Here is a 13081-nt window from a genome sequence, read left to right as displayed (position 1 = left end):
TTTACTGAGCTACCGGAGAAGGACCCCAGACCTTCGTGCAGTCCAACCCGTCCAGCTTGTGTTTGATGGTTAGAGCGGGCAAGTTGATACTCAGTATTAATCAGCCAGCTTACATCCGCCCCGTGTACACGATAACCTGCTCACAAGACGCAACCCTGTTACACGACCCCGAAGGCATCTTGGGTGCTGCACCAACCAACCAAGCCAACCGTTACGGTCCATTTGAAAGCGTCGTACGTGTGCGTGTGTCTGCTTTTTGGAAAACGCTTCGAAAGCGAAGGCGATGCAATCAAACTGGGTGCTGCCGAGAAGAGCTAAAAACTTCTTTTTTACACGCTACGGTACGGCGGACCGCGGGTAAAAAGGGGATTCACAGTTTACCACGGTTGATTGCAGGCTTGATTTGATTGATTGCGGAGCCGTGTAAGTCGTGTCCCGAACCGAACAATCCCTGTTTTCGACTAGCGCTTCGGATAGTGCGGTGCGTAGGATTCTACCGTTTGATGCTCCTGATTCTCCTGGAGACTGAGGAACGCTAGAGTGGAATGAAGGGCACGGGGGGTGGGCGAATGGCAAATATTCAATCAGATCCAGCTGGTGAGATATACATATAGTTCCTCGGTATGGCAGCACTATTGGGAGGATTTGCTAGACCAAGAAGTAATAGTTATCTTCCTGGTAGCTTAGAGTTGAAGTACTTTTCGTTTTTGTTACAGCACTTCTGTTGAACGGAGCGATCCGTTTTTTTGCTGGCAAGTAACTGTAGAACTTAGGCACACAAGAGCACACATCACCAGAATGGTTTCGTTTGGACGAGATGTCGATAAAACTATTGATTGTTGTAATACATCTCGCAAGACGACGTTCACAACGCTGTAGGATCTTTGGAAGCGTATCTTGAGGACGCCAAAGAGCGTGATCGACGTTTCGAAACTGTATATCACAGATCACCCCCTGAGATCATGATCTCAGCTTCACACTACACAGGATATTCACCCGCAACAGCATCACTCTTACGTTCTGAAGCACACGAAACACACACCTCCAACTGGAGACGAAGTCTCCAAGGACCCGCAGCCAGAAACACGAAGATGGTGAAGAGAACTCGACTGACGGTGGAAAACAAACACGCCACACGAACTCACACGCCACACGACGAACCAACCAAAACTGAACTTCAACCGCAGCTGTACCGTCGTTCGCAACCGTCCGCAATCGACTGACGACAGAAACCGCGTGAGCTTCGTGCCGTTACGCGCTTTTTTTCTTCAGTTGCTATTTCGTCTTCTAAATCGCTCGAGCGCTCTTCGCTAATCGGCAAACCGTACTGTTCGAGCAGTCGGAGAGCACTATTGCCTGGCTGGTGCAATAGACGCCGTACACTCCGGCATGCATTCGCCGGTGACGGTGGCGCATGCGCCCGGCAACGGTCCCGAACCAGCCAGCAGGGTCCATCCAAGAGGCAGCGCCGTGTTGCCGACAACGTTACGGCTTTTGGGCGGGAGAAACGCTCGAGACAGCATCCAACGTTGGCGCTCTGGAAGCCCCTTTCCGGTGTGTTGTTCTGTCGAGTGCAACTGTCTGGGGATGTCTGGCGAGTAGAGGGAATCGGTGGGGATATGCAGAAGATCTTGAGATATTCCCGATTCCTGACCTTGCCGCGTCGGAATCGGAAACTTGCTTTTTTTGTTACTCATCCACCAGATAAACGTGCGTTGCGATATGTTCTTTGAAGGATAAAGTATATTGAGATGCATCTCGCTTCACGTGCTATCAGTGCAGGCGTTCAAGCGTGCACTCGTGCCGGGTGACTCGAGATACTGTTCTGTCTGTGTGAAGTAAGCGGGGTAGCATCGAATCTAAATCATCCCAACTTTCTCCCGACGCCATTTGTTGCTCCAACATTTCGGAGACACTTGTAGAAAAGGCCTGCTAAATGGTGTTGTTGTGATTTATGAGTTAAAAGTTGTCTAAGAAGTCTAAAGGGTTCATGATTGGCTCAGTCACGCGAGTTATCATCCCAAGGAATGGGAAACAATATCCTGGCAAATCTGAGGACCCGTTCACCAAGAGTCCCAATTGTTTCATCAATCAAAGCTCATAACGCTTCTTAAAAAACTGTGGTGACTAGCTCGCATATAAACGTCAAACTAGCTCACGTCGTCCAGAAACACACACAGATCCTTGCAGGCAAGACAATTATACTTAGCATACCAATTCATGTTTGGTCAATCAAATCGACCAAGCTCCAAAGCACCCCGCCAACACTCCAACGCTAGGTCCGCCGTCGATATTTGCCGTGTGCAGTTATCCGAGCTGTAACTCCCGTTGCAGCACTGCTTTTTTTGTCATGTTCAAATCAATTTGATTTTACCTACTCCGTTGCTCTCCACTATCGCTCACAGTGGGGACTCGGGCTGAGCGTGCCAGAAACGCACGGCATGCTCCGGCTCACGCTCGTACAAGAAACGAGCAAAAAGGACAAACCAATTGCTTGGCCAACAACTAGTGTCCCGCTGTGTAGCCACTGGTCCGGCACCGAAATGGCCATCCTCAAGGAAGCATGGTAAGTGTATGGTGGAGTCTGGTGTGAGCTAGGGCGGGAAAATTGATTCCCGTCCCGTGTGTCCTGACGGCCGACTCGCCTTTCTAGCTTCACGCTGTTCACTGTAAAACCACACCACGGCATCCCCAAAACATGGTGCAAGCGTCTCCAATTGCAAGCGGAGCGTTGTTCTTTCATTTGCTTGTGTCCGTTCCTGCTTTCGCCCTTCCACGCTCCACGCTGTCAATTTGCCAATGATTCCCGCTGCACACCCCATTCTGTGAGCGGTGATGGTCCTGACCGTCACTAGCCGCTACTACTGCTACTGAAAGCTTGCATCAAAAGCCGAAGAACGCTTTTGCGGTCCCAATGTTCCAGACGCTGGTCGACACCGGCCCACCCGGGAGGATTATTGCCCCTCCAATACCCGGTGCTCCCGCATCTACCCCAAACCCGTCGAGAAGAAACCGATATCGAACCATTCCAGATTTGCTGATCCACAAATTTCGTCCGGCGTACGGTCGGCTGGGTCACCATTGTTTCGGGCACATGGCAGCTGGCCGGAATGGTGGGAATCGGGCTGTATGGTTAAACGACTTTGCTACACCCCACCCTCATTCCCAGCCGGTGCTCCAAGCACGATAAAAACCGGCAATAAAGGTTCTTGTGTGTCCATTTTGTCCCTTTTTTTTTGTTGGTTCATTAATGGTCCGAGCTTTGGGTGGGGAGGAGGGTTAGGGGGCTGCGGGCAGGACTTGTGGTTCCTGGCGAGCCCACCCAGGAGAATCCGAGCACTCCGGAAGTTGGAACACTCCAGCAAAACCTTTTGGGGGAACTGAAGCTGAGGATTAAAACCCGGTATCGCATGTACTTGCCTGGGTGAGAGTCAAGAATGCATTGATCTGCAAACTTCTGTCCCTCTGGGGGGGGCGTAGTCACGGGCGTAAGAGCACCAAGAGGCCGACTCCCTCCTGTCCCGAGTGTTACCAGCAAAGCATCAGGTTCGGGTCGTCCAGCTTATCTTACACCATCCACGTATGGTTACCATTTGCCCGGCGTACACTGCTGGACCAAGGATTAACAATTAAATCTGTGGAGAGACTGCGTGTGTGTGTGTGTCTGGGCGCGTCCCAAGGCATCACCGACCAAGCAGTGGTTTTCGATTCGGATTTATATTGTAGCAACCCCACAGCCAGCTGGCTGGAAATGGGAAGGAATTGGTTTCGTCGTAGAAAAATCGCAAGCGTAGCGCATTCCGTCCTCGGAAACTGTTTAATACACCGCATGTGTGCTAACAACAGGTCAGCTATATGGGGCAGACGCGCTCACAACAGAAGCAAGTGCAACCGGTGATGCTAACGAGTAACGAGCCACTAGCACGTCACGTATCGCCAGCACTCGAGAATAGAACGAGCGAGAGAAGCAAAAGGTGAACCCAACACACACACACAACGAACATAATAATAAGGCGTACGAACGAAGGTAGAGAAAGCGATAGCACTGACCTTAGCGCTTATCGGTGGCACTATCTCGGCAAGTGTGATGGTAACTACCTGTGTTAACAGTTATCGTCTTTTTCACCAATGTTCGGCAGTAACCAGGAGGACACACTCCACCAGAACATTTCGGTATGGCGGATGTAAAGCACCGAGTTTGACATTCGTGTCCAGGGCGATAACTTTGTCACGCTTTGTCAGGTTTTATCTCGCTCTATTACTCGCGACGATGTGGTGCGGTAGACTAGTCTCGGTGTAGGTAGAAACAGATGTCCAGAATGTCGGAATCGCGCTTCTTAAATCTCGCCCCGTGGCTGACCCAGTTCCTGCTGTAGTTCCTGATTCGGACATAACGATTCGCGGTACCGGACCGGACGGTGGGTCCTAGAAAGGGTACCGCTCACCATATCGATAACACCAGTATCGACAGTTTTGTTAGTTCTGGTTAGTCAGAACACTGGTATGCAATGTACCCGTGGGGAGAGGGGGGGGCATAAACTTAATAACGCACACACACACATACGCGCAGCAAAAAAACGGATCTCCCACACTCACGAGAATCACACAAATCCGCAAACGTCATCCGAGAGGCTTCAACCGCCATTACCAACACCCTGCTCGTACCTCCATCTTTATTTTACTTCCCGATTCGTTTTTTTTCCCTCTTCTCGTCTGTTTGAATACCTCTACACATGTGTGTGTGTGTGTGTGTTTAACCGACATTTGCCACCAAACAAGCCTCCGAACCGCCGGCGGGCGTAAATGGAACGTGAAAGTTTTTCAATTTCCCTTGATAGGAAAATAATATCCACACATAACCCACCGAAGAACGCCCGCCCGCCATTTTCGCCCATCCGCCATCATGCTGTCATGGTGGGGTTTTTTTTTTTTTTTTTTTTTTTTGGTGGCCCGGTTCTGTCGATATGTTTTTGCAATCGGTTCGATTGATGACCATACCTTGCGCCCGGCATCACCCCACCAAAATCCCAAACACCGCTCCCGTGACTTTCATTTCAAAGGCGGCCCGAAACGGCCAAAAATTGCCTCTACCGTGCGGCCGTTGCCCGCAGAAAAAAAAAACCAGCCCGGAACACCGGAAAGGGATCGAACTTTTCGTCCGTCCAACTGAACCGACAGCAACAACAACAAAAAATACGCCCTCGCGCCACCTTCCCGAGCGTCCCAGACGCTATTCGCACATTTCTGGTCAACAATATGGCCAACCATCTCCGCCATCTTTGCCCGAGAACCTGGCTACTATGTAGTGTGCTCGATGCTCGTATTTCAAACAAAAATGGCAATGGATTCTATCGCACTCCAATAAAAGTACTATTTTGGTGAGTGTGTGTGTGTGTGTGCGTTTTCTTTCGCTTCTTATTTTCATCTTTCGAAACGTGCGAACAATAAACTGCCTGCGGGAATTCCCAACATCTTCTCCAGTTCTTGTTGTTGGTTGGTGGACCTCAGCGCTTCAGAACTCTTTCCGTAGTTCTAATCATCAGCTGCAGACTGAAGCGGAAGCACGTCGAAGGAAGCAGTGTCAAAAATAGCCACACAAACATCATCGGCTGATGGCTGCGACTTCACCGGGGTAAGAAAAGGCGGATCCCAGCCCTCGGAGGTTCCAATTTCTGGCCAGCGGGGTTTGGTTCGTGTCCAACCAAGCCGGAATTGTGAGCATCGGCCGGCTGGCAATGGCCGGTGGTTTTGTTTGCTCTCTCTCACTCTCTTTCACTCTTTCTCCGTCGGGATAATATGATACGAGGTCAAACTCGAAGCAGTAGGGAGCCGGTAGACGTCACGGAAAAATCAAACATGCGGTTGGCAACAAAACCCTTTCCCCCCCCCCCCTCCCCCGTCTGATGCCCCGATTGGCATGGGAGGGATCGAACAACCTACGAAAACCGCAGCCAATTCCGTTGCTTGAGTGTAATTTCAAAAGTTAGTCTTGTACGGACGATGATCGAAAAACACCCGTGCCGTGTGTGTGGGCATGGATTTCGGTGTTGGCGAATTCTAAAGCGATCCCCCTTGTGTACCATACCGGTGCGAGCCATATTGATTGGTCGGAGTTCTCTAGCTACCTTCGCTCAATGATGCGTTCCGAGCGAATAAAACTAATAAGCGCCAGGGCTAAAATTTAACAGCTTGCAACGAGCTGCACAACCTATTGCGCTTTGATTTGGTAACGTTAGTTGGCGAAGAATTCCATTATTCCAGGACGAATTTGGAGCATCTCGTACGCGGCGGTGCATTACGGCGAAACTTGCCCGATTAGATACTTAATCAACTACTTAGCAACCACCACACACGGGTACATAGTATCGCCCGGAACTATCGGGAAGCTCAGACACGGATAATATTGATTTCGGACCAACGGCAATTAGTTGGCGTACATCTACGATGCCGGTTCGATACACCGCTACAGTTGCCCGTGCATCATTTCAAATTTTAACTCAATTCTGGAGTCTGGGCGGCTACACTAGATTCGAGTTTCGCTGCTGATTAAACACTGCAGCGGGCTAGATGCGTTGGAGTGTAATTGAAGTTGGATAAAACTCTCGTCTTACACGACGCAACACATCCTCCGAGGTTAGGATCTTGTATAAAGAGAGAAAGAGAGAGATAGCGAGGGAAAGCACGCGGAAGAAATACTTCCTGTTGCGTCCATTGCCATCAATGTTCATCCCAGTTCCATTTACTTCCATTAGCGGGAACTGACATCCTCGATGCCTCCCCGATGTGTGGTCCAAATCCGATATCCCTCGCTTTTCCTAATTAGTGTCCGGTCCAGGACGCCTCCTGCCAGATTCCACTAGCTGCGGGTGTCCGATGACGGAGACAGCAGCGTTCAGCTCAGTGTAATGGTACACTCGGGCGGTAGGTGACGCTGGTTGGCGTTGTTTTGTTCCACGTTCCTCCTCCATTCAACCAAGCTAATCTTACGAGCTACAAAATTAGCGGTAGAATCTGAGACTATGATATTTGGGACGGTTATTGTTTCCAGGTGATTGCGTCGAGAGGCTCTTGGGGACCGTCAATTGAGTTTACTCTTCAGGAAACCGGACGCTATGTAATTCCTTTTTGGCTGGAGCTCGTCTGAGCTTTCCCTGAACCCTCTGATCACCTCAGAGATGCCTCAGATATCCCTTTATTAGTAATGGAAGACATCTCAAATAAAAAAACAAACTACTTTACAACTGTTGGGCTAAGCAAATCTGAGATCTCCTCCAAACTCTTGGAATGGACCAGCTGTACTTGTGTCCTAGCAATTCGTGGTAGACCGAGGACGCCAAGAAGTTTAATGATTTTCGAGTATTGAAAAATTAACTCTTCAAGATATGATTGTGACTTCGCTAGGGTCAACCACTCTATTTATTCTCCTCTTTACGGGGACCTAATCCTCGCGAGAACACCTGCATGTGTGACACTTCGGGGGCTGGCTGAGGCAATTTTTCTCCCAGAGAGCTCTCACTCACGCAGTGCTTTAATCCAAACACTTAACAGGCTCCAGGCCGACCGCTGCTCATGAAGATGAGTTTCCAGAGATTGTAGATCTTAAGATCTGGTGCTTAGAATTCCGGAGTGGGGGAAGTCTGGCGATTTGGTTTCTGCACATCACGTGGTGTTTTTGCAGGGTAAGCGAGGCCCGCTACATCGTACGGCATTAAAAAGTTTGCCCAATCCTCGTTAAGCTGATTAAGATTCTTCACTTTGGGGGAAAGCTTTTTGCCTTATCCTAACCATTGACACATACAGAGAGAACGAGAGAGAAGGGGAGAGAGAGAGAGAGAGCGCGATACCTAATAACGTACGGATACGCAACGAGCTACTGTAGCTCCGGACGGCCATTAAGATCTCGGTGGTAGCGTGTGCAGAATTGACGAATCATTTCATCGGGTGTCGGGGATATGCATCAAACGAAAATGGGGCGTCAACGAGATCTTACGAAAGTGAGCACGTGGGTGGCGAGTGGTGACATTTTTTAGCGAAGTTAATTTATTTGATTTCTCTCGCAGTTTTTTTTTTGTTGTTGTTGTCGGTCTAGGAGCAAACACACGGCTAGCCATGTCCGAACGATGTCCGTTCCGATGGATGCCAAAAGCACATCGTATCCTGAGAGTGCTTTCATTTGAGTCACAGGGACGTGTGATCTAGCATTTTTTTCGTCCTCCGTCCGAAGTCCTCGTCCTTGGACGCCTTGAAACGTGACCAATGGATTTACCATTCTGTCTTTTGCAACCGGGGCCATAAAAATTGTAGACCTCGAGCACTTGAGCCCGACGGGACCGAGGAGTACCGAGTCCGGTGCGTGACGTCTGGGGCAGGAAGATGAAAGTCATTAACTGGCCACTGTGTGTGTGTGCCGGACGGAAACGTACCCGGGCGCTGAGATTCTTTTCTTGTTGAAGGACAATTCTAACGCCACTATGCAAACATACAAGGGCAGTAAAAGGCCACTCTTGCGCAGACCTTCAGATACAGGGTTTACACAGCCAATCAGTCATCGTAAAGCGGTTGAATGTTTTCACTACATTTCACATTGCCAGCGTGAAACTTTTATTATGGCTTCCTGAAGCTCAAATTGGCATAGCGAAGATTGAATCGTTCAAACAAAATAATTTGTCTAGCAGGTTTTTTTATAACTAGAAATGAGGACAAATGAGATAGAGAGAGAGTGAGAGAGAGAGAAAGAATATCGTAACAGAATCGAGAGGAAAATAAGAGAAAATTGAGAGAAAAAGGAGAAACAAATAGGAGTGAGTTTAGACAGAAATGAAACAAAAAATCAAGAGAAAAGTGAGAGAGTATCGAGAGAAAATCAAGGGAGAAATGTGAGAGAATCAAGAGATAATCGAGAGATAATCAAGAAAGAAATTAGAGAGAAATGGGAGAGAATTGAGAGAGAATCGAAAAAGAAATGAGAAAGAATCGAGAGAGAAATCAGATAAATGAGATTCTTTCCCAATTCTCTCATTTCTCTCTCGATTCTGTCTCATTTCTCTTTCGATTCTCTTTCAATTCTCTCACAATTCTCCCTCGTTTCTATCTAATTTATCTCTCATTTCTTTCTTATTTTTCTCTCGATTTACTCTCATTTCTCTTTCAATTCTCAATCTTCGTTATGCCAATTTGAGATTCAGGAAGCCATAAAAAAGGTTCACGCTGGAAATGTGAAATTTCGTGCAAACATTTAGGCGCTTTACCAGGACTGACTGGCTGTGTAAACCCTGTACTGATCAGCGAGAACACGTGAGTACGAGTTTAATATAGTAGTCGATATAGAACAAAATGGACGATCGGTGCACCTATCTCTCCATTGCTCAATAAAAACCATCCATACGCTAAAGTGAGCTTTTTCACTGATGAAATATTTTCAGAATTTATTGCACTCCATCTACCACCAGTACAGCGGAACCACCGTGTGCAAGGCAATTGATTGGAAATTAATGCTCGCTCCATGACTAGTTTGTTTGACGCGTTCAAGAACACTTCCCATGAGATTTTTTTTCCTGCTACTTCCAATTTCCCCCGTCACTTCGCACCAAATCGAACAGATAAAAGTTAGGCCAAAAGCTGACGGGCATGATTCGGCTCGGTCCTGGAATAGTAGTAACAATAAATACTTGTACGAAGCAGCAGAAGAAGACAAAAAGACAACCAACAAACCCAGCATATGGTTAGTCAAAGTTCGTTTGGCAGTTGGTGTGCCATGCAGGCCCGCAATAAATTTGCCGAGAAAAGTGAAGTGGAAAAACTTTAAAAAGCGGACAAGTGTTTTGCTGGTTAAATTTTCGCTTGGAGTGCCTCCGAGAAATGATGTGCCTCGTCATGGTTTCTGCCATGTTTGTACCTCTCCACTTCTTCGGTTTGCTCTATTCTAGGTAGCTGGTATTGCGGAACAGTAGATTAAATCAGAAACATATTGTGGATGTATACGCAACGCTTAGCAGCTTACAGCAGAGCGTTGCTGGTGGGTGTTCTGACAGTGAGCTTGCAAAAATTCTACCAAAATACGTGGAAAATCTTTCAATTTACATATTTAATCTAGGCAAACAAGGAACAGATAGATGGTGGTGTAATTGCAAACTACAGCATCCAGTGCGATAAGCATCGTTCGCTTAGCGTTGAACTTTTGAAGACTATCAGGCCTTGTTACCTGGCGAGGTATATTGTCGTGAGTGACTCAACACTCTCTAGAAGATATTAGGAATTCAATTTTTTGATGCCAACTGATGCCAGACTAAATTTATTATACTACCGCCTGAGGGAGTTTCTACCCTCAAAAGCTGTAGCTCTAGCTGGAGCGAGAGATATAGTTGGGACTGTATAGACAGTGGCATATCAAACGGAGTAAGCCGTTGCCCAGGTTCCTGACGGTTATCTCATATAAGTGGCCTTGTAGAAAGGGATATCAGCTTGAGGGCCTAATATCAGCATGCCTTCCGGTGATCACACGTTGAAAACACTCTATCGGGCCTCGGTGCTTACTAGGGCCCTTCACATCGCTGGTCCTCCCAATCACAGGATACAGCACTAGTCCTCTGAAAGTTCTCTACCCCGTGCATTCTCGAAATTCGAACTGAAAGGGGCCCCAAACTTCCTTTTCGCCTAAGCTCTCCAAGGAACTTGATCCGCCATTTTAAATAGAACGTTTATAGTGTTAAATCACTCCTAAAACGTGGACTCTGTTCTACACCTTCGAATTTCCCTTTTGGATATGTGGGAGGACAAAGATGAAGCCACTATAACTACGAGTTCTCTGCGCTATACGATGATGTCTTCATTAGGCCATCAGGGTCACGTCATGAGACTGCCACCAGAAGAACCAGCCCCCTGTAAAGTCCCTGTCCCCATAGAAAGAGAGGCGGATGGGGGAGGCTCTGTATTGGATTTGATTCCCGGTTCTGCCTCTGCCCCAGGACTCTACTCTAGTTTTCTTTTTATTATTTCTAGTTTCTTGGCTTAACTTCTCCTTCAAGGGTGGTCTGGTGGCGAGGCGACAACGGCGCCAGTCTTCATACGGCAGGACCGGGGTTCTAATCCCATCCGGACCGTTCTCCCGTAGTGAGGACTTACTATCCAACTACGTTGTATGATTAAGTCTAGTAAGCCAGAAATGGCAGGCATGAACCAAGAGGTCGTTAGGCCAAAGAAGAAGAAGAAGATGATAGTCAAGTTCTGCGTAACGACTACACATTCCTAATGATTCAACAACTTGCTGAAAGTTCGATTCTGATCCTACCGTGTGAAGACCGACAACGCTATCGCCTCGGACTGCGGACCCCGTAACACAGCTCTGCTTCCTATGAATAACACTATGGACTTGTGTCGCTTGACTCAACAAATGCTCACACAATTCCTGAACGGGACAACATGAAATCAAAATCTTCAACGCCATATTGACGATTGTTTAAGCATATTTTAGCGTCGTTTTAATTCAATTTTTTTGCAAAAAAATCAAAATTTAAAATATTTATCACCTTTTCCAGTCATAACTAACGAAAGTCCTCCAACACAAATACTAAAAAGTGGTGCACTTTTAGTGATGCCATTTTGACGCTAGTGAACATGTTGAGAGACCACTGTGCACCAATTGCGCACGAGCGGGCAAGTTGTAGGCGCTTTGTTTCGGTGTGTATTGCCCAGCGTTTGACAGCTGTCAAACGCGTTCGCTTGCAACAACAACAAAAACTGTGCATAGCTGTTCTGTGCGATCTAGTTCACCGTGTACTGCTGCTAGCATAATTCAGTTTTGCCGACTCGCGTCACACCAGATCTTACCGGGCAGGCCAACAACGAACAGCAGCACAAACCATGGCACCGACGAGCAGTTTCGAGCTTTCCGACATTGTCACAATCAACATTTCCAACTCACAGAACGATACCGTCTCGTTCGAGCGAAAATACAGCCGTGCGCTAAAGATTTTCGAGTTTAAGGTGAGTCATCGCATCTTCTCGCGTCTTCCCTTCTTCTTGTCTTCTCCTTCCGTTCGCTAAACACACCATCTGCTTACAAAACGGGTCGAAAATTGGTATTTATCACAGGCAAAGCTGGAACCCATCACCGGTGGAAATGCAGGCACGATGCGGCTAGAGCTGTACAGCGGCGACAAGCTGTTGGCGAAGCTGGACGATGACGGCCAACCGCTCGGCAGCTACCCGATCGAGGACGGTATGCGGGTGCACGTTGTCGATCAGTTCCAGTGCATACAGGAGAACGTGCCGAAGTTCGAGCTGTCGCAGGAAGAGTACGACAAGAAGGCGGACAGCCTGCGCAGTTTTCTGAAGAAGAACAAACTGGGCAAATACAACGCGGAGGAGATGGCCAAGCAGGAGGAGGACCGAAAGCGCCAGGAGGAGGAAGATCGCTGCAAGCTGGAAGCTACCACGATTGGGGCACGGTGCCGCGTCACGGCGAAGAACAATCCCGTCCGGCTCGGAACGGTCATGTACAAGGGTCCGGTCGATGGGAAGCCGGGCGTATTCATTGGCGTCAAGTTTGATGAACCGCTCGGTGTGAACGATGGCAGTGCGAACGGAAAGCGCTACTTCGACTGTGGACCGAAGTACGGTAGCTTCGTGACGCCGAAAGCGGTCGAAGTGGGTGATTTTCCACCGGAAGAGTTTTCCCTCGACGATGAGCTGTAAAGCTGATCGGGCGGTCCGGCTATTCTTTCTGGGCATTCCAATGGAGTATGCGTGCATCTGTGTGTGAGTGTGTGTGAGTCTGCTTATGCTATAGTAAAATTATGAGTAAACACAATAACCTTAGTAAAAGCAAAAAAACATTTTCCACCAACAGGGAAAATTGCGTTTCTCTTTGTAGCTAACCCATTATAGCAACAGTCGTATTCGATCTGGTAAGAAAACCCTCTTTCTCTCTCAACAATTTCGTTATGTAAAGCTAATGAGTTTTTCGAATAAAAGATTAACTAACTTAATGCTAGGAGAACGATTTTTCTTAAAGCAAACCGAAAGTTTTCCAACACCGTCCAGGGTTCGCTATTCATCTCTTGGTTTGTTTACATTCTAGTAA

The 13081-nt window shown here is 47.8% G+C and overlaps 2 protein-coding genes across 7 annotated transcripts in view; one reads left to right on the top strand and one right to left on the bottom strand.

The window, feature by feature from the left end:
* The window catches only part of LOC118505432, a 29325-nt gene extending 27982 nt beyond the window's left edge, over positions 1-1343 (bottom strand). Inside the window, exon 1 of one of the 5 annotated variants that reach the window (XM_036041233.1) lies at positions 997-1343. The gene's annotated coding sequence lies outside the window, so the exon portion shown is untranslated. The remainder of the gene's footprint in view (positions 1-996) is intronic. The other 4 variants (XM_036041213.1, XM_036041223.1, XM_036041241.1 and 1 more) reach the window with 4 other exon arrangements.
* Positions 1344-11675: 10332 nt separating this feature from the next.
* On the top strand, positions 11676-12986 carry LOC118505405 (tubulin-folding cofactor B). Of its 2 annotated transcripts, XR_004905421.1 has the most exons (3): positions 11702-11982; positions 12091-12766; positions 12848-12986. XR_004905421.1 is itself a non-coding variant. In XM_036041156.1 (2 exons), the coding sequence occupies exons 1-2, from the start codon at positions 11860-11862 to the stop codon at positions 12691-12693; spliced, it is 726 nt and encodes a 241-aa protein (XP_035897049.1). In that variant the 5' UTR covers positions 11676-11859; the 3' UTR covers positions 12694-12986. The 2 variants fall into 2 exon arrangements, 1 of the variants encoding a protein (XP_035897049.1); XM_036041156.1 differs by having other exon boundaries at positions 11676-11982; positions 12091-12986.
* The last annotated feature ends 95 nt before the right edge of the window (positions 12987-13081 follow it).

This window comes from Anopheles stephensi, chromosome X (assembly GCF_013141755.1).
Source record: "Anopheles stephensi strain Indian chromosome X, UCI_ANSTEP_V1.0, whole genome shotgun sequence".
NCBI lineage: Eukaryota > Metazoa > Arthropoda > Insecta > Diptera > Culicidae > Anopheles > Anopheles stephensi.
Note: the sequence above shows the minus strand (reverse complement) of the source record. Positions and strands in the feature narration are given on the sequence as shown.